The 21,510-nt window shown below is 43.7% G+C and overlaps 1 protein-coding gene across 1 annotated transcript in view; it reads left to right on the top strand.

Moving 5' to 3' along the window:
* Positions 1 to 21,510, top strand: part of ZBTB40 (zinc finger and BTB domain containing 40) — a 42,801-nt gene that overhangs the window by 10,904 nt on the left and 10,387 nt on the right. Inside the window, exons 2-10 of the mRNA XM_019512036.1 lie at positions 178 to 968; positions 2,405 to 2,538; positions 8,721 to 8,916; positions 9,564 to 9,706; positions 13,684 to 13,876; positions 17,115 to 17,251; positions 17,716 to 17,914; positions 19,130 to 19,263; positions 20,733 to 20,901. Coding sequence (XP_019367581.1) covers positions 233 to 968; positions 2,405 to 2,538; positions 8,721 to 8,916; positions 9,564 to 9,706; positions 13,684 to 13,876; positions 17,115 to 17,251; positions 17,716 to 17,914; positions 19,130 to 19,263; positions 20,733 to 20,901 — 2,041 coding nt within the window. The 5' untranslated portion in view covers positions 178 to 232. The remainder of the gene's footprint in view (positions 1 to 177; positions 969 to 2,404; positions 2,539 to 8,720; positions 8,917 to 9,563; positions 9,707 to 13,683; positions 13,877 to 17,114; positions 17,252 to 17,715; positions 17,915 to 19,129; positions 19,264 to 20,732; positions 20,902 to 21,510) is intronic.

Raw genomic sequence — 21,510 nt, forward strand, 5'->3', positions numbered from 1 at the left:
TCAGTGAAGAAACCTGTTCTGCATCGTTAACTGCGGTAGCTATTCCTGCTATAATGCTGGATTAATCCTTTTAAAGCTAATGGAAAACTTGCATTAAAAATAGTTTAGTTTACTGCTGCTTTCTGCCTTGCTGTTGGCTCAGAAAAGTGCTAACAGGTTCTTTTATTTCATTTTTAGCTGGTTCTTGTAAAAGCAGTGTGAAGGTGGAAGAGGCCAAGAGGCCGCTGGAGCCATGGATCTTCCCAATTACAGCAGACAGTTGCTACAACAGCTGTATGCTCTCTGCAAAGAACAGCAGTTCTGTGACTGCACCATCTTTATTGGAACTGTGCATTTCAGAGCACATAAGCTTGTGCTTGCTGCTGCCAGTCTGCTCTTTAAGTCTGTTCTGGATAGCACGGATACCATCTCCATTGATGCTTCTGTGGTGGCTCCTGATGAGTTTGCTCTCCTACTAGAAATGATGTATACTGGCAAGCTCCCGCTTGGCAAACACAACTTTACCAAAGTCATTTCTGTGGCGGACAGTCTGCAGATGTTTGACGTGGCCGTTAGCTGCAAAAACCTCCTCAGAGACCTCATCAGCTGTTCTGCTCAGGAGCAGGTAGCGAGGGACACCTCTGGTCTGACAGAGCCATCTGGATCTATCGAAGCTAGCGATTCAGCCCAAACCAAAAGCCCTCCTGCTGATGGTATGACAGAGGCTCAGCCTCCAGAAGAGGTTCCAGTGTCTCCTGGCCCTGCAGAATCTGAAGTGGAAGCTGTCACCTCTGCCTCTGTGCAGGAAATTATCATGAATCACACCTTTGTGCAGGAGGAGGTTCTGGAAGAGGAAAACCCAAGTGACTCCAGATCCCTTGATGAGGATGCACATGCCCCTGCTGACCCCCAATCTCCTGCTAGACTGGAGAGCTGTGAAGAAGTGGTTGCTGAGCCTCTGGAGAAGAAAGAAAGAGTTGGTGATCCAGGTGAGAGACTCTGGGCCTGGTCATAACTCTGTCTCCAGCAATTTTCAGTTGAGGTCACAGGTATAACTGTGATAAGATTTGAACCCTGGGCACAAACCACAGAGATGCTGCTGCTGCCAGGGAGAATTGACAGCAGAGCCACCAGCAGACAGGATTAATACCCCCTAGAGCTCCCGCCATGGCTCCATGCTGCCAAATCCCATCACCACTAGACTGTAGCAATGCTGAATTTGGTGGCACTGGCCTTGACCTCCATCCCTTCTGTGAATGCTGCTCCACGTCCCATCACTGGAGCCCTCTTTACCTTGGCAAGTGGGTCTCTCACACTGATTGTCTGTCGGTAGTTATTCTACTGACTGAACTACTCAATGGGACCCTATTGCATGGGTGGAGGTTGAGTTTATTTCTCTTTATTTTCTGTTCTCTTTATTTTATAAAGGGGTCCATCTGCTATTGCGCAATTCTATAGCAAGGATCCTCTTCCTCTTTAACCCAACACATCCCTCTGGTGCATTATACGGAACCTATACACACGATGGACCTCTACTCTGACATGCTAATTAGCACGCGTTGGAGCAGAATCGATTAATTGAGTCTGCTGTGTGTCATCTGGAGCACGCTAAATAGAGCGCTGCAGCAGCCTCTGTCACATATTCAGCATCCCCATACTTCAGAATGGTGGCAGGGTGCTTTAACTAAAGCTCGCCCCTTCCCCTCCATCCCAGAGCATGTGTGTAAATGCTCATAAAGTCTGGTTCCTGACGTTGTTCTCATACCACTCACCTGAGCTTCTCTGAGCAAAGCCTGCCTAGCCTATATGTATGCTTCTGCATCTGACATGTACAGGCAAGGCCATGTTCAATGCAGAGGTAAAGCAATCTGCATAAAGACAGGTGAGCAGAGAAGCCTGTTAATAGCTTATCTTTTCAAACTCCTGGTTAGCATGTGAAGAAATAAATGTTGCCCTGGATTCAACGTAAATATTCCATTTGCAAGCTGTGTCAAATGCACTTTTCCCCCTGCGGGCTGCATGTCACCTTCAAAAAGGATCTGTCAAACAGGTTTTCCTTGTGGTCTACAAAATGTTGGCTATAAATTGGTGCTGTTCAGTCACATATTTATGAAAAGTCCTTCAATCAGCGAACAACGTTCTTTGAGTAGATGTGATATCTTTTATTAGACCAACTGAGTAGATGGGAAAAAGTTCTTAGCAAGCTTTCAGGCACAGTCACCCTTCTTCAGGTGAAGGTGACTGTGCTCTTCAGGATGGGGGACTGCACTCAGAAGCTTGCTAAGAACTTTTTTCCAACTACTCAGTTGATCTAATAAAAGATATCACATCTACTCAAAGAACCTTGCCTGCCCGTGTCCTTAGAACAACATGGCTACAACCAAAAATTCAGTCGGCAAATAACTCATCTTGTTCTCATGCACAGAGTCAGGGAGCAAAAGCTGTAAACTGGATTTCCTGCTTGAGCATGAAAATGTTTTCTCAGAGGCCCTTTCTGACACCTCGGCTGTGCTAAAGAGACTACACGAGTGTGGAGAGCTTGACGTCTCTCAGAAGGAGGTAGGTTTGCGTGTTGGGTAAGTAAGAGGTTTTCTCCCTTTCCTCACTTTTTAAATATACAGATTGTGTTGCAGCCCATGCAGAAAATTCCTTACCACGTAAGTAAAAAGTTCTAGTGCTTAAAGACATGGCAGTGTCTAAAAATGGCGCCACTCTGGAAAACTCCTGCAAGAAGCATTTGGTCTCTAGACTCTCCCTCGTTGAAGTGTTCTTGTCTTTTGTGGGAGGGGAGGGGGCAGCATAGAACAGCACATTGTGTGAACACAGCAACAGGGAGATTGGCATGGGATTACAGGGAGCTAAAGCTCCTGTGTCGTATTGCCTAATCATGTGCATTCCTGGACAATGCCTGTAAGGGGAGCACCTGTGAGAATACAGTGGCGGGGATGTACAGTGCAGGAATTTAAACCTACCCAGCACCTTCTGCTTGTAGGGAATTATCAGTTTTGGAAGGACTGTCATATGACCTGGCAAAATAACATTTCTTTGCCCTCAGTGAAGTTTCATAGTGAGAAGCTGCTCAGTTCTGTTCACAAATAAGTCTATCATAAGCAACACAAGGAGATTCCAGATATGCAGTTTGCTGGCCTGTCATCCCAGAGTGCTTTTAATGGAGAATGCTCCATTGTAGAAGCAGTGGTTACTGCTGGCATTGGTTAGTGCTCACTTAATGCTGAGAGATGTTTAGTATCCTGAACAATAGCAGCCTGGGACCAGCCATCACATGAACTCAGAAGCCAGCAAAAAAGTAATAGCCGGTCCTAAAGTAACACTACTTTGGTTCTTATTCACAGTTATTTTTAGGCCCAGGCTGTATTTCCAGTGAAGCAAATGCTAAAAGTGTTTGTGATGCAACACAGAGGGTGGCATTCTGTTTCCGTTTAGTTGCTTAAGTGACACTTTTCTATTTGTCTGCGTGGATTTCCCTGTACTGCCCTCTTACCAAGGCCCTCTACATAGGCAAGCCTTGACCCTGAGCTGAGCTCTGCTGACTTGAGTGTGGCTCCATGCAGTTGGCATGTAATAAATTGTAACATCTGGGTCTGAGATCTTAGTCTGAAAGCTCAAAAACTGTTCAGACATCTGACCCCGAAACAACTGTACAATTTTTTTAGAGGCTATGAATAAATGCAGAATAAATGAGAAATGGATTTTCTTTAAACCTTCCAGAAAAATTGCTTCTCAGTTTTAAACAAGCATGAGAATTTTCAATCCCAAAGATAATAGAGGTGGAGGAGGAATCCCAAGCCATTGTAACTAAGGGCTTAGACTAAAACGCCCAGCTCGGCCACATCTATCACTTTGCGAGTTCCCTTCTGGGATAAACAAGATGTGTAGACACCAACACCAACTCCCTGCTTTATTTCCAACAGCAAGTAGCTCTTTCTAGCAATGGCTTAGTGTTGTCTTTAGGGAAACAGTGCTGTGTTTTGAAGTCATGTTTAACATGTAAGTTTGGCTCATAAAAGCTGAGCTCAAGATGGAAAATTAAGGTTGCAAATGTGTCAGTGGAGGGATTCAAAGGATTTTCTCTCCTTTTGTGCTATTTTAAGTCATTTGCTTATAGTCTCACTTATACCTTGTGGCAGGTAATAGCCATTTTAAAGGCCACTGGAGTGGTTGTGTTGAAGCCGAATAATGAGAAGTGTTGTTCAGGGAGTTCCTCTTTCTGCTTCACACAGCCTTTGCTGGGAGCACTCATTCTGCTGCCTAGGAGATGTTTCCTTTTCTGCCATGCTAGTGCCTCTTTTCTGACAAATTCTTCTTTGCTGACAATAAAAAATATTATAGATGTTTTCAACATGGCAGGACTGGGCAGATGGTCTTAGTACCAGAGCTGGTTCATGGTGACTTCTCAAGGCTGCTCCAACCTGCTCATTAAATCATAGGCAGTTTTGGCTTGTAGGCAGTTTGAGCACAAGTTGCCTTGACTTTGGCTCTGGGATTTGCTGTTCTGAGATCTTTAGCTTTAGGACCCTTTTGTCATCCATGAATATGTATTTTGTCCTTTGGAGCAAGTATCTGCCACTTTTAGGGGAGCACATGCTTTATGCTCAGGTTTTAACCTAAGATGCCTCTTCTCTAGTTCTTGGTATATCCAACAAAATGTGCATATTCCTGTTTGTTATTTGTTTCCTTGAAGGAGTCTTTTGGTGCATGGCCCAGTGAGCTCATTCTCTTGTGTCTCTGAGGGATTTTTATGCGACTGCATTCTGCTGCTGGAAATGGAAAATGCAGACATACCCTTGATGAGCTCGTTTTTTATTTAGGAAGAGCTGATTTGTCCTTTGTTTAGAATCTCTCCGTGTAGCTCTCATATAAACTATTCCTATCTAATTTGGTTCTGGCTTGGCTCAAACCTGCTTGGAAATGAGAACAAGACAGAAATTGCAGTAATTTGGGGAAGCGTGGAAGAGTTTTGCTGGTGTCAAGTCTTATCTGCCTGTGCTCTCTTAGAGAAACTCAATTCAAATTATTGCACAGCTCATTTGTTCTCTTTACTTCTGCATTCAGATAAAGCGGAGGAGTGTTGATTCTTCCACGTAGAATAAATGTCGCTGTGCTTGTGGATCATTTCCATTGTATAAGGGCCTGTCCAATTATTGTTGGCATCTTGGTGCAGCAGCAGGAATTTCTGGCCAGTGCTGTGAGTGTGTGGGCTCTGTTATCCCCTGCATCCTGAGCACTGGGTAATTGTCTAGAACTTTGCTCTTTTTAGTCGAATTACAGCTACAAAAATGTTCTCCATCGTGGAAAACCCCATCTGGAGGTTCTGGCCTTGACCAGGCCTTTTCCCTGCTTGGAGAGTTACTAGGTTGACCCATTTTTTGCTGATAGGGACAAGGGATCCTCTAAGCTGCATCATTGATTTGCTGGACTCTTGTCAGGGGATCTGTGAGAATACGTGTTTGCAAAATGAAAAGACCCCTGGTCTCTGAACCGTCCATGTGAACCTGGATGTGTAGATTTTCTCTGTGACTAGCATGTGTCATGGCATCTGATTAACTTTATGGTTTGGTTATAGTTTGCTTGTTTTTCTGTAGTTCAGATATGTAAAACTACTCCCTGCGCTGTCTGTGCTGATGTACTCTCTGGGTAAAAACTCTGCACTGTGGTGGCAAGCTTCTAATAACTCTCTTACATTTGCTTCAATGCTTGCACTTCAAAAATTACTTGATAAAAAAAACAACAACTTCTTTTCACAGAAGACTGATCATTATGCCTCTAAAATTTTCCCAGTGGAATGCACTCATTTGCAAATGGCAAACCTTGTGTTGGAGGAGACTTCACAGCAATGCGTGGCTAGAACTAGGAGTGCTGCTTCTCTTCAAGAGAATGTAAATAGGACCAGCTTGCAGAAATAGCACCTGCCTTGTTCAGGGTCAGTTAACCAAATGTATTTTGGTTTGTATGTGGGATGCAATGGACTGGGGAGGAAATCCAGCATGTAACATAACCTACATCTTGTAGGGTTTTTTTCTGCATAGTTTTCTATGATCCATTTTTGCCATCCCTCCACTGTTTACCTTTTCTCTGGAACTGCTATCCAGGCACATCTCCCATGCCAGTGGATTCAAAGGAATAGCTCTTTAGTTAAGGTGTACAAGGCATCCTGTTCTAAGCCCTGGTGTGTGTGTGTATGCTTGTATTTCCCTTCTTGCCAAACATTTGGGGGAAATGCCTATGTGATTTGAAGTAACCAGGCTATTTTTGGATATTGCAATGCAATTGCTTTTTCTTTTTTAAAGAATGCTGCTTGCCGCCACCTACTGACTCGCCCAGACTTGCTAGGACTCGATCCTTCAGGATGAGTATGCTCAGTAGTGGTGGTGAAAAGATTCAGCTTAAATTTTAGGAAGTTACTGATGCTGATAAGTGTCCTGGTAATGGTTACTGTCTGGTTGAGTTTAGTTTTAAATAGGAATCCCAGCAGAAGTTATAACTCAGGGAGATCCATACAGGTTCTGTGGTTTCTCCTGCAGAGTACTGTACCATTCACAGGACCAGCTGCCCATTATAGCTGTAATGGATGTTTCCCAGATACAGCAGATCTACAATAGCTTGAGATGAACCTGTACTGACAGGGCCTTTTCCTGATCACCCCAGTGGTGCAATCATAATGGTTCTGACTACACTTATGGGCCAGATTTCCCTTTAGTTGGGACTATTTTTTTAAAGCGCTCAGCTACTATTTAGGTACCTATGCCAGATGGAGGGCATTCAGAACATTTAAAAAATGTTCTCAGTGGAGCAGGTGGGCGTTAAGGACTCTTGCAAACCTAGTTCATTTATGAGAGTTTTACAGATTTTCAGGGGGTGAAATCTTTTTTGAAAGAAAAGAAAGAAATCTCTAGTGTAGTGATGTTTGAGAGCCTAGAGTTATAATCATTAACAGCAGTTTGCTCACCTTGTTGTCACCGAAAAAGGTTTCAAAATTTAATGTGGAATAAATGTAAGGCAAGATTTGGAGCTCTGCAAGTCAAATTGCAGCATGCTTTAAGCCCTTCCAGGACAAAAAGGCATTTTCAATAGTAAATATCTCTATAACGCACCATTCAGCATTTTAAAAGTACTGAGTGGCTTCAGTTCTCAGGGAGGAATGTGCCTGAGAGGTTGATCCAGAAATAGACTGTGAACAATAGGACTTTTCAGTTTCAGAAAACTGATCTCGCCTGGTCTGCCTGCCTTCTCGCCAGCAAATTGGAAAAGCATTAACTAAAACATCCATTGAGAACGCTCAGCAACCTAGAGCTGTGCTTAGCAATTCTGTTTAATCCTGGAAAAATTAGCAACAGTGCAAATTACTTGCCTGAACAGGGACAGCCCCATCCTGAGAGGTCTTCAAGCCCCTCAGCTTTGTCACGGAGGGGCCTTAAGAAAGGGGCCAGGTGTGCCAGGCTATAGAATGGACAATATCTCATTATCAGCTTTTTATTACAAAATACCCGTCCCATTAAAGATCGTTAAGATCTCTGTTTCTGTGTGTCTGCTGTGTTGCCTTTCCTCCTGCAGTGCCTTTATAAAGAACCCGTGTAGTCTGTGTTGCTCTGTTTGGCAGTAAAATGCTGTGAGCAGGGTAAGAGCGAGGGCACAGGCAGCTCTCCCTCTGCGAATGCGCTTTGCAGGAGGTCGCTGCACTGGCACATGGTTCAGCGATATGAGAATTCACACCTGGTAGGAAAAGCAAGTTCACGGCCCACCCCCTGGCAGGGCGTCAAGCAGCTCTATTCAGTCTTTTTATCATAGAAACAAAAACGACAATGACAGCTCAAAATGGCCGTTCTCCCTGGAGCAGCGCCAAGTCCTCTACTTCAAAGGTATTTTTATAGCCTCCCTGGGGTCTCTCATAAAGGATGCCTGCTCTGAAGGGCTAGCTCCTCTCTTGGAGCACAAGGGAGCTTGTACCTTCAGGGGCAGCATTTATAGCATTTAAACACTCCAGGGAGATGGGAGTGAGTTCCAGCTTTGTTTTTTACCCCTTTTATTTCCCTAACTGCATGAGCACATTTTGCCTCTGGTGTCATTGCGGGATGTAGGGCTAGATTTCAAAACCCCAGCGCCTGATTTTCAGACGCGTGGAGAGTCCACACCACCAGAGAAAGCCACGGGTGCTGCACTTGATGTCTCTGAAGATCAGACCCAAATGCTTTAATGAGGACTGTGTCTGCTTCTGGCAGGAGAACTGCGATTCTTAGATAGTCTGCCTTACAACTCCACTGTCTTCCTGAAGACAAGTGGCCTCCTTGTTGTGCGCTTTAGTCTGATATTCCCTGCTCTGGCCTTAAACTGCCAAAATTATGGCGTTTTCAACAGATTTTATTAGGTTCCTCAGCATTAAAGGAATTTGGCTCCTTGTGAAGAGGCCACGTCCAAAGAGACTTATTCAGGTGTGAAGTAGGGCCACTCGCCAGCTGTAATTTGTCAAGCTGACAAGAAGAATAAAAGCTGGCAGACTGAGCTTGTCACTCTTCTTCCTGAGAGCTCACAGTGAATAAAGGATCACTTCCTGTGTCCAAGTATAGTTTTGTGTGCCCAGAGGGAACACGCTTCTCCAGGCAGCATCTCACCAATCAGCAGGCTGTAATTCTGTGGTTATTTAATAGCTGAGGGTACTTTGCCCTTTGTGTAAGCCAGCAGAAGGTTATTCACCCACGCTGGCATGTTTTCTATTGCTTTTGCAGGCACTAGTGGCATGTTTGGAAGGTGCAGGAGAACAGTCGGGATTCAAGACACTGCTCAGCAAGGTGAGGGATGAGCAGAGCCTGGATGCTCAGACTGTCATGTCCATGCTGAAGCTGTTTCAAGACACCTGTCCCAAGATAAAAGCAGTGCTGCTGGAAAGAGAGCAGAACAGTGGAGAGATCCTGCAGCAAACAGGTAGGAGAGCAGGTACTCCCCTTGTACAGAAACAATCAGAGGAGCTTGATACTTGACAGGTGCCACCATGCTCTGCTCCCAGCAGGTCAGGGTACTTGAGCCTAGAAAAATTGCTTGAGCCTTAGTTCTTGCCCACATGTGATAAACCTGCCAGCACTAACAGATCATTAGCCTTTTGGAATCAGGTTTTGCATTTTCACTTCCCAAACTGGATATGTCTGACAGCGCCTGTATTGGAGCAATCCCAGGAGTGCGCTCTGCCCTTCACTAACTGTAGGTCTACATCAGTGGCAGGGTGACCATCATGGGTCAATGCTCGACTGTGCCTGAGGACCGAAAGCTCCTTTTCTTGCTTTTGTTTGACAGAAAGCAGTAGCCTTGCAAACCTGACGTTAACCTCTAGCTTGCTTTGCAGCTTTGTGCTCTGTTAGATAAATGAGACGTTTTCCTTTCATACAGTTTAAAGAGAATAATAAAGTGTTTTCTTCTGCGGCTTGCACTCAGTCTAAGCTTTGCTATTCACTTAGATCTTTCACAGAATCTCATTGTCTCACTTCAGGAGAAAATACCTTGCTGTCACTTACTTCACATTGACTCATGTGGTTGTTTTTTTTCTTTTCTTGTACTTCCAAATCTTTCTCCCACAGAGAACACAGAACAGGGAAAGACCCTGTCTGCTCTGCTAGTGGAATGCAGGGAGGAGTTGATCCAGAGCATAACACAGCTGAGCCCCATCATCGAGTTCCTCGAAACAGCAGAGGAAGGATTCCTGACGAGTTTGGAAAAGCAGGTAACATCTGAAATACAGGAAAGTTCTGTGTGTGTGTAAGTGTGTGAGCAAAACACCTTCTTATCACGTGGTTTTCTAGGTCACACTTAGTTCCATGGCCTATAGACTACATATGTGACTCATAACTTTGGGGCTGAGATGAACAACCCCTGATGCGGTGCTGAACACCCTGCATAGCTGTGCTTAGGGGAAGGGTTGGAGCTAGTGTGCTTTGAATCCATGGAAGTCCTCTACGCTAAGCTCAGAGACAGCAGTGTATTACCATGGGCTACAGAGATTTAGTTTTAATGGAACTATTAAACCTCTGCTTTGACAGTGTTGCTAGCTTGATTAGCAGATTGTCACTCTCTCTAGACTGGACTCATTGGTCAAGTTGCCTTGGAGAGCTATCTGAAAGGTATTTTCTTTATGTGCTCTGCGCACACAGCTGCCCCTATGTGTGGAACATCCTCTCTTCAATTTATATGCTTCTGTGGTTCTGTACTGGTGTTTCACAGGATCCCTTCCTTGCTCATTGTAATGTTTGGTAGCCCAAGTGAGCTTCATCACCTTACAGGAAAGGAGAGGGAGTTGGGGGGACTTGGGTAGAAGCCGAGGCCTCATTAAACTAAAGAGAAGGATGTGAGTGAAGTTGGGAGGGAGGCCTGCCAGAAGCTGAGGTCTTCATAAGGCAAGATTTTGCTGAAGCCTTATCAAAACAGGCAGGTGCAGAGGCCTCAAGTCTGTCCAACAGATTCAGTTTAAACTAAGCAGAAGAATAAATGCTAAAAAAGTCAGTAGCTAAGACTTTTTTTATGTTGAAGGGGCACATTTTGAGGAATTAAGGGGAACCTGTTAGTGAGGCTCCAGGACTTAAATGTAAAGAGGGCTTGGGTTGTCTTAGGTCAACTGTACCCAAACTATCTAGAATTTGCCTCCCAGGCAAGGGGAAAAACATGTAGGGTTGGGATCCAGCCCTACCCGGGTAAATAACCAAGTTAAGCAGGGTATTAAGGAGCAAGCAGACAGCTTGTAAGGAATGGAAAAAGGGATTAGCCAACAAAAAGACCTACTTTTCTGAAGACAAAGAATGTAGGGATAAAGTGTGAATTGCCAAAAATCAAACTGAGCTAGTCTTTAAAATGGTCTTTAGACATATAAATAAAAAGAGACCAAGAAAAGAAGTAGGACTGTTTTGCAGTGAAGAGGGGAAAGAAAGTAAAGATAAGCAGGGAACGGCCCAAAAATGAAATCAGAATTTTGCTTCAGTTTTCAGTGAGACTGGCAATATCCCTTTGGGGCAGAGGTAGAATGACTAGTGATGGCAGTGAGGATATGGAAATGAATGCAATACAGCCTGGGTGTTTTGCAGGGTTAATTTATAGAGTCATAGTAAGGCTGGAAAGACCCTATGGTAGTCACGTAGAGTCCAGCCCCCTGCTTTAAGCAGGTTCGTCCCTGTCCAAACCATCTCATACAAATCCTTATGTAACCTATTCCTAAAATGACACAATCAGCCCTGTTGCACCTAACCCCCCTGCAAAGATGAGGGTTTGAAAGTATTCTGGGGTATATGGAGCCACAACAGACATCTCAGTGAGACAACTGAAGTGCTCCAGCTGTTTGCTGTATCTTTTCTTTCAAAGGATGCAACTTTTCCAATCAGCTGCATGGGAGGCTGATGACCCCCAGCTGATCAAAGAAATGGTGGCCTTTGAAGTAAAAGCTGCAGGAAACAACTGGGCGGATGGTCCCTAATTTAGCAATCTGCTGTGAATTAAGTGGGTTGCAAACCATCCCTACAGGAAAAATACAGATTCTATTGGAATACCACAACTGAGCTGAAAAACCAAAACTCAGAGTTCACTGCCCTCAGGTGTGGGGGGTAGAGATGAATAATCTCCATCCCAGAATATTAAAAGAACCATTATACTTAACTACTGCAAAGATATTTAATAAATCTACCAAATTAGCAGGGGACTGTGTAGCTAAAGAATAGCAAACCTATTTAAGAAAGAGGAAACAAACTGGTCTGGACAACTGCATATTTGTTAGCCTGAGCCTAGCACTTTTAAAGGCTCCTGAATACATTTTGAAAGAATTTACTTCTGATAAATCCATGCTACATTTATTCATTTGTTTGTATCACAGTATCATTATTATGTCAGACTAACCTGAAATCTTCCTTTGCTAGGGTGAGATCCACTGTACCAGTCTGCACTTTGTAAAACATTTGATGTGGTATCACTTGGGAATTTATCAGTTAACACAGAGAAGATAGAGATTAGTACAAGAATTATTAAGTAGATGAGGATCTGACTAAAGGGCAGATGACTGCAGATTATGCTGAAAAGAGAACTTATCAGGAGAGAAGGGGGTTGCTAGTTGCGTTCCTATAGGATTGGTCCTGTGACTGGTTTTATTTAATAGTTCCATTAGTGACCTTGGTACAAAAAGGAGCAATGTGCTAATGAAATTTGCTGATGGTACAAAATTGGGAAGTATGTTAACTCCCATGGAGGAGGATTTGAGTATCATACAAGAAGAATTGGATGTCTTGGAAGACTGAAGGAATAGAAATGAAATTTAATAGTGCAGAATGCAGAGTCATGAATTTAGTAATTAATAGCAAGAGATGAAAACTAGACCTTATCTAGAGTACTAGGTACTGTTCCAGTCACTCATGTTCAGGAAAAATAAATTCAAATCTGGACAGGTATAAAGAAGGACTCTTGGTTTGATCAAGGGAATGGAGAGTCTGTCATGATAGAAAACTAAAAGAGATGAGCCTGTTCAGCCTAGGAAAATGGAGGCTGAGAGGAAATATATTGTTCTCCTGAAAAGCATCAGGGGGTGGAGACGAACACTAAAGAGAGTTTTGAAGAACTGTTTAATGTAGAGGCCGGTGTGGACATAACAATAAATGTAATGTGAATAATGATCAGATTTAGGCTAGAAATCCAGGGAGGGAGTGTCCAGGCCAGTTTTCTGATAGAAGCAGTGGGTGCTAAAGCCTAGCCTATTTTGGGTTGAAGTTTGGTAGTTTTATATGACTTGGTTGCCTGTGATGGCAAGCGACTGAACTTCACTGCCCAAGGGCTTTTTCCAGGATGATGTTCCAAAACACCACGAAGTGTAGCTTCAGAGCTGTGCAGTTTGTGCAGCCGTGCTTGTGTGGAAGGCTCTTTTTGTGGTGGGTATGAAAAACCTGCTGTTTGAACAAGACTTTCTTATGTGTTGTGATATATTTTTAGACTCAATCTTGCTTGCATTTGAATGCAATGTATTTGTCCTTTGTGTCTGTAATACTGATGTATTCAGAGCTCTTCTAACCTTGTGATTTGATATTGATTATACCTTGCATGAGGCATGTCTCACATGACTGGCCCATATAAATAATCCTTCAGCCTATAAAATATTTATTAAAATAGCAAGGTTTCTCTCCCTTTCCCCATATCCCTGCTTCAGTGGCAAATGGAAAAGAGAAAACAAGCCTGGGTAAGGGAAAAAGACTAAAATATTCAAAAAGGAAAGTGTTTCAGTAAAAAATTACAATAAAATAGCAGTAATTTTGAAACCTGCAGCAGAAACAGCTGTTTTGCGGGGGTGTTTTCCACTTATTGACCAGTTTTAAGAACCAGACTTCATGGGAAACATAATTTGACCCTGTGCAAAGAAGGGGTCAGTGAACCGCCTATAGCAGTGGTTGGCTTTAAGCCCCCCAGCTCTGTGGATTGGATTCAATGGCTCTGCAGGCTGGATCTGGGCCCCGGGTCTTAGGTTGCCTACCTCTGGCTTATACATATTTTCCAGGATAAGGCACGTTAGCTTAAATACTAAAAGTATGGGCCTGTGATAAATAGATATGTGTTTACTAGAGCTCTGTATAATTTCATAGTGTTCTAGGCCACTGCAGATCAGTCAGACCTATGAAACATCAGGATGTTCTCTTAACTCTTCTCTTTACTGGCTGCTTTTTTATCTCCTTGCTCCTGTAGGTGATTCTGGATTGCTGTGAAGGCAGCTCCCATGGTGGGGCAATGGAGAATCTGCTTAGGAAGGTGGTGGAAGAGAAGACCCTGAAAGCTGAGAGCTTGGTCAAACTACTTGGGGCTGTAAAAGCAGCATTTCCTGATCTGCACCTTCTGCTAGACAATTTGGCGGCAGCAGCAGTTGTGTCTGAGAGTAAAGGTATTACTGGATCACCCTTTCTAAATTAGTAGCTTCATGCAGATCATCCACCATTAAGTTTGGATGCCTGTCTGAGCTTGAATCAGGTTTCTAGAACTTAGAGATAGATACAATGTGCAGGAACAGAGCAAGACCCAAGGCCAGGACACAGGTAAAGTTATAATCTTTGTAGCAGATGGTTTCCCATGCACAAGGACTGGTCGTAGCACAATGATGAGGATTAAAAAAAACCCTTTGTGGCTGTGCTGGGTCCTACAACTGATGTTTCCCACCCCTTGGAGAAAGGCTTTAATCACTAGGCTATTAAACCTAGTGATGGTAGGGTCCTCCTCTTTCTTCTCCTGATCCTTCCCTCCTGGCTAGTCTTGTTTTTTCTGCAAGTAATATTTTGGGGAGTTGCACAGAGTTACACATTTTCCTTGATAAAACAGGATGGCAGCAGAGCAGAGTGGCTGGATCTGATCTGTTTTGAGGAAACTCAGGACAGGTTAAGTTGTGCGCAAGTGAGTAGGATCTAAAATCAACAGCAGTGGCCCAAATTATGTGGCTACCTGTGTCTGCATAAGTCTGCTTACTATTAGTGTTTGGTTTTGGGCCTGCAAGTGTATTTGGTAGGCATTTATGCAGTGCCTTTGGCTAAGGAGCTGAGTAGTTTGCTTTAATTCCATTACATCTATTGTCCTGTAGTTTAATTAGAGATAAATGCAATGGGATGCAATGAGAGAGCTCTGAGGCTTCAATGTTTAGGTGCTTAGGATGCATTAGAACTAACTGATATTCTGTGGACTCTAACTGTGGAAAATGGATCTTCCTAATTCCTTTATAGCTAACCCCGGTTTGTTGGCCTGTTGCAATAAGTTGGTAGCCCAAGTCCTTTTGGATGCATGCCAGTGTCACTGACAGCAGTCGGTCCCCATCTGGCAGTCTCCAGTGGAAGACAAAAGGTGGACTGGTGGATGGAGGGTAAAGTCCGCTTTCACTCTGGCAGGTAGTACGTCCCTGTCTCAAGTATGGGAGGCCAAGGTATATGCCTTCTCCCTGTTTGCTAAGTTTCAGCCCTTATTCTGGCTCCTCCAACCCTTCTTGATATAGTTATGGATGCACTCACTCTCCCTGGTCATCTCTCCCTTTATTCTCTCTCTGTTCTGGGCACCATAAAGCTGCAGGATCTCCTTGTCAGCCTCTTTCAAGCAGTGACCAAGATGGCTGTCCATCAGTCCAGGAAACGTACGATTAATGGAGAAGTTCTTCGTGGTAGCATGCCTACCCAGGGTCCATGATTGTCTGACACATCCAGGCAGCACACCTCTGGGCAGCAACCCCTTACACCTTGCACTTCCTCTCCATCTGATATCCTCATCTGAAATCATTGACCTACCTTCCTCCCTACACACACATTCTTGGTTTTTCCCCCATTAATTTCCCCCATGGGACTTGAGGTTGTTTGAACATTGTGAAACCTTTTTAGTTAATGAGGACCATTTCACTCCTGAATTTAGGTAGGCCAGCATCTTTTACTGGTCTGAAGTTACTTAAAAAGATAAAAAATGAAATTAAAATGCGGTGAAATATAAATGAGCGTTTTTCAGAAAGCAAAATTGTGCTTGTAATACTGATACTTCCCTGTGTAGCAAACATTCCAGGCAAGCAGTTTGCATTGTGATTTGTTAAGCACCATTGCTTCCCTTGAAACACCAGACACCCAACTTAGTTAATGATCTAGTGGTAATACCCATTTCGGGGAGGAGCATTCCTTAATTACATAGAGTTGAATCTTCTTAAATTGAAGCTTGAATAAATAAAAGCACAATTTTTTTTTACCTTGAAAATAGAGGGAGGGAGAGAGTGGGCTATGAACACCTCTTTCTCCAGTTTTGTAAATCTAGCCTTGAGAAAATTATTTTCACCTATGATTATTTAATACGTTTGGGTAGAGTTTGTAGAAATTGCTAAATACTTTTCAGAAGATCAAACCATCTTTATTCACCTAAAATACTCAGCCAACTCTATTCCAAGGTCACATTGACATCTTAATTACATTGTGGCTATTTCCTGATTCTTTAACACTTTTTTTAAAAATGCCTTCTTGTAATCCAGAGTTGGGTTCCACCTCCCCCCCCTATATTTATCAAAGATAACCCAACCCACATCATTGTAAATTATATTGAACTGTGGACATTTGGATCTTTGGTAAATGTTGGTATATTTAATACTTGCACTCTTTGAAGAAGGATACAGTCCAGAGAAGCTTCGCACCAGGGTGTCAGAGTCTTTTTATTACAGAGCATAGGCTCTCTCAGTATATCTACATCCAAAAATCCGCGATAGAGCCTACCAGCAGGGGAATTGAGAGACTGAAAATCTCCTTGCCGTATTGTCTTCATGTCCTAGTTTAGATCGGTCCACTGGCCTTGTGCAGAAACCAGGCCTTTGATCTTTTGTGCTAGGACTGTGTCTGATTCTTTGAAGATGCTAAAAATATGGTATGCAACCAAAAGAGCAATTTTTATATGTGCACAATGTACAATCCAGATTGGGGGTCATCAGCCTTTTGCTGGTGTGGGTCAGAGCCTACAACATGGCTGTCACTGTGGGTCAGAAGTCTGGGCAGTAGGCTTCACAGCAAAGGGGAATGCTGCAGAGTGGAGGGTTGGCACGGCACAACTCCGTGAGATCAGTCCCCCGTGCTGGATTGTCTCCACAGGCCAGATCGGACCTCTTGTTGAGCTGGACCCAGCCTGCAGACCATAGGTTGCTGACCCTTTATCTAAACTGTCATCTTTTTTTATATACATAAGTGATGAAATGAATGACTAATGGCAATTGGGTTGGCTAAGCAGTGGGCTCCAATTAGCTCAATGCACTATGCATCTGATATACAGCACTCCCTGCAGGCTATACTTACTGACTGCTATTTCAGTACAGCACTAGCAGCATACCTCAGACATGATCCATGCCCTTACTGTTTGACTCCCAACCCTCTCATGCGGAGAATCTGCTCTTCTTCCAGCCTGTATCATGAAAGAATTGCAAACAAATGGTGTCTGGAACCGCAAAGCATTTATTACTTGTATTCAGCTCTTGGATTCAAAACCAGATTCGTTGTAACAGCTTAGTGTGCTATTGAGGCCCCAGTCTGGTTTCTTATTTGTATTTGCCCTTTAACTTTGAGTAGGAAAGATGCTTCAGAATGATGCATGATAGTGAGCAGATACTGTTTTTATTCATTTGCATTCAGCCAAATGGAGCCCAGAGGATTATGGGACTGAACTATTAAGACAATATCAAGAAAACTTTGCAGAGCTCTTCAAAGATTCCCAGATGTTGCTGCAAGGGATCTCAGGTGCACAAAACATAGCTCCTGGAGAGAAAGAGGTGAGTGGATAGTCTGTTTTACATCTGCATGTAAAAGACCAGAGAGCACCTGATTGTATCGTTCATCGTTGCAGCAGTCTTGAGAGTTGTGTTGTTGCTGAAGTCGGGTTAAGATGTCTTTAGCATCCATGTGCTGCAGCAAAAAAAACCCATCTCTACATCCAAACCTAAAAGTCACCAAAGAGCAACCATTTGCTGCAAGTCTCAGGAAATGGCTTCTATTTCTGCCTGACTTAGTGTGGCCTGTGTGTGCATGGTTTAGCTTATCCTTGGAAAGCCTGTTTGCTTTCTTGACTCATGTTCCTAGTCCACAGCATGGCAGGGACTATAGTACTGAAAAACAGACTCTAGCAGGCAGAGTGACAGTTGGCTAATCCATGAATGGGCAGATAGACAGTCATCTCTCATTAATACCTTGGTGCTGGTCATTTTCTCATTAATACCTTGGTGCTGGTCATTTGAAGGTAATGGAACGGATAGTGAAGCTTGCACCTGGCGTGGGTGGTTTCAGCTCGCTGGTCTCCGCAGCGCTGGAAGGCCAGGCTCTGTCTGTGAGTACCATTTGGCAGCTGCTGTTGGAACTGCGAGGGGCAGAATATCCACTGAACGCACTCATCAAGGAAATTCAGAAGGAGCCAGGAGCAGACCTTTTTTTCAAAACAGGTAATGCTGTCAGACTCCGGATAGAGCTGCTTTATCAATAGATTCCTCCAGATCCTCATTGATCCCACTGGATCTTCTTGTGCCTTTCCCTTTCCCTAGCAGCGGAGGTACATTAAACTTGCCAGTCAAGTGATGACTAAGCACATCAAAGCATCAGGCACAGATGCTTATCTAAATGCTGACCATCTAAACCCTGGACTGCTTGTCCAAATTCCCTGGATTTGCGCACTGAGCTGGAAATGTAGTGTTAGGCCATTTTTCTTGAGCCACGTCCAGGATACGATACATGTAGATGGGACTGGAAATACCAAAGAAACAACTTTCCTTCTGGTACTGTGTAATGCAAGCATCATCCCAGTGCATTGTTTATTGCAAGGAGAAGTAATGGAACACAGGATAGGAGACAGAACTGTTTTTTACTGAATTAACTGGTGCAGCATTTGGCCCTAGAAAGGGAGGAAGCTTTGGCAGAGAGGGAGGATGCCTGCCTTTTTTTGTGACCCTGTGATCCTTGCCAGACAACAGAAATGGAGTCCTTCTACTTCCCTCCCTGGCTGTCAATCATATTAAGAATTCCAGAAATGCCATCAGGCTGAAATCCTATGAGACTGAAAACATGAGCTCATGAGCGCCTTAACCCTATTCCTGAGCCTTCCTGCAAATTTTCCATTCTGTGATCACATTTTTCTACAGGAAAAATGCATTCGTCTCCATTTGCTGAGTGAAAATCTCATACAAACCAGAGAAAGGTTCAACTAGCTGACTTGCAGTACAGGGACAGTATCCAATGAGCCCACCAAACACACCAAAAGTATATTTTATCTTCTAATTTCTCTAATTGCAAAGAGTCTAGACACGATTGGTGATAATAGAATGGTCTTTGAGAGAAGTGCAGTGATTTTTTTTGAGTGGGTCACGTCTCTCTGAATGAGTTCCTTTAAAATACTTAAGAAGGTTTATTTCATCTCAAAGTGGACAAACATTGAAAGCTACATCACTCCTTCACATCCAGTTGGCTTTGTTATCATTGCTACAGGCAGTGCCAATAAAGTCTGCAACTTAGTCCTTGACTTCCCTCTGCTTCTAAAGGGAAGAACACCCACTGAGAAGGGGTTGTCTTCTGAAGTTGGCTGAACAGGGTTAGTAAAGCTAGGATTCTTTGGGCACATCCCAGGTTTTTTGTTTTATTGTTTGTAATGGCTTTCACTCCTTCAGTGGCTACCAGTGAAAGTACAGCCATCAAGATAATACTGAGACACAGCAAGCTGATCTCAGAGGCCATCAAGCAGAGAGCTGGACTAGAGGACTTGGCTCCAGGAGAAGTGGGTCTCACAGAAGCAGTAAAAGAGGTACTGAACGGGTGACAGAGTGGCAGCACACAGCTGTTCTCCACTCTAATGTAACGTGCAGCCTGTAATGCCAACAGATTTTAGCCTGCACTGTTCCAAGCAGAAATTACTTGGATCTATGTAGAGCTCAGTGGGCTGGGGCATGTGTTCTCAGCAATACCTTTCCACTGAAATGTTGGCATATCAGGCATTTTTATCTACATTATGCATGAGGCTTGGGCTACTGGAAATTGCCAAAAGGGTGCTCAATTGAGCAAAGTCTAGGTATCCTGACGTAAAACTGTGACTCAGCTTTGCAAAGTGGCATAAATACCATATAAAGGTGGCTAGCATGGTGTGGATTTTCATGCAGCCTGGAAGACTCAAGGCTGCCTGATATGAATGATGGGTTCCTAGGGGACTTGTTGAGTGTACCATACTGAGGCTAGACTTGGCTTTACCAAAACTGTTGAATTTAGGTGCTCTTTAACAGTGGGAGCCCACCCTGATATTCAGTCCTAGGGAAGGGAAACTAGACCGTATATATGCAGAGAAGCAAAGAAATCTGCTGGCTTCCTCAGTCTCTGAGAGATTCATTCACATAGCAGTCTACAGCCACTCAGTTCTGCTTTTATAGAGTTATCCGAACTAAACATATCTGAAGATGGAACACCCGGATCATCAATAATGCCCTGGCCCAAAAGGACTCCCTAGAAATGTTATCAGCTATTTCCATGCTGCTGTTTGTACCATCAGCAGTTTGTGTTTCTGTGGCTAAGAAATGGAACAATGGCTTCAGTACCATTGGTTCAAGATTAAAGGAGAAGAAAAGCCCAAACGTAATTGGAATGGTTTAGCTTAATAAGAAAGCTGGGGTTGGCAACCTACAGTCCTTGGGCTCGATCTGGCTTGTGGAACCATTAGATTCAGCCTCTGGAGCTGGGAGACTTTGATGGCATTTGGTAGTTGGGGGGCTTCACCTGCACCATATTTGTGTGGGGAAAAGAAGCAGCAGCAGCCAGGTCCTAGCACTGGCCTGCTGCAGACCCAAGCTGGGTCATTTTGGCCCACCACCAGAAAACATTGTTGACCACCGCTCTAAAGCATCGTATCTGTCCACCAAAGAAAAACCAAAGTTATCAGTTCGCTAGCAATGTCTATTGTTAGCCCCACAGTAAGTGAGATGTTGGACATTGAGAAGATCCCTAGTTTCTCAGGGTACTGGTGGTAGCTTGACACACAAGCAGCAGGTCTGGGAACTTCAATCAGTGGAATTTCTTTTTTTTTTAATCCCAGAAATATTTCAGCTGGCCAGAAGTCATCGAATGGTCAAAATACAGTATTTGCCAAAGGAAGGGCTTCACGCTTCTGGGGGAGGCTTGATCTTCTGTTTCTCAGTGGGTTCCAAACAGTGCAAGAATGGTTGAGAACCTTTCTCCCCAGTCTCCAGCTTTCTGCAACATAACTTTTTCTGTGTTGTGTTTCCTTAGCTACTAAGCATTTCCTCTCAGAAAGAAACTTCAGAGGCCTCCTTGAAAGCAGCTCTGAACACAGCACAGGAGAAATCTGTTCCTGCCATCAAGATCTGTCAGTTGTTATGCAGCGTTCATGAGTCTTTCCCAGGTCTACAGCCCGTGATGCAGGAGCTGGGACACGTGGGTAAGAAATCTGCCCATACTCCTCCACACAGATATTTCCAGCTCACTTAGAAGTTTTGGAGAGTTAAAGCATGAAAGCCTTAACTGGTCTGAGATCATAGCATAGCACTGTTGTCTGCCCTGATTCCTGTGTTGTGCTTTTGGAATTGGATTACTCACTGAGGTGTGCTTGGGGGTTCATGTATATCACCTGCTACTAGGAGTTGTACTCCAGGCATTATTAGCAGGAAAAGAGCCTGGATAATCTGTTGGCTGCTGGTTATTGCTAACTTAGTGATTCATCCAGTATCTTGTTTGTGATTTCTAGGTCTTGAACTGTGTTCAAGAAACAGGCCGTTTATTCAGCTACCTGGCATCTCCACTAGTTTATTTTTCAAAATTTTTGCTCTTGTCACATGGAGTTTTCTTAGATGCCTTCATGATATTGGATCCTCATAGGTCTGTTCTACATATATATTGACCATACCCTGGGATGAGTGGGTGCCTCATAGGCTGCCCCAAAGTAAAGCCATTGACCACCACAAGTCTTCTATACAGAAAATGAAATTCTGTAACAGTGGCATGCAGAATTGGAACTCAAGCATGCTGGGCGCATGTGAAATAGAAATGC

This window comes from Gavialis gangeticus, unplaced genomic scaffold, assembly GCF_001723915.1.
Source record: "Gavialis gangeticus isolate Ggan-Ray unplaced genomic scaffold, GavGan_comp1, whole genome shotgun sequence".
Classification (NCBI taxonomy): Eukaryota; Metazoa; Chordata; order Crocodylia; family Gavialidae; genus Gavialis; species Gavialis gangeticus.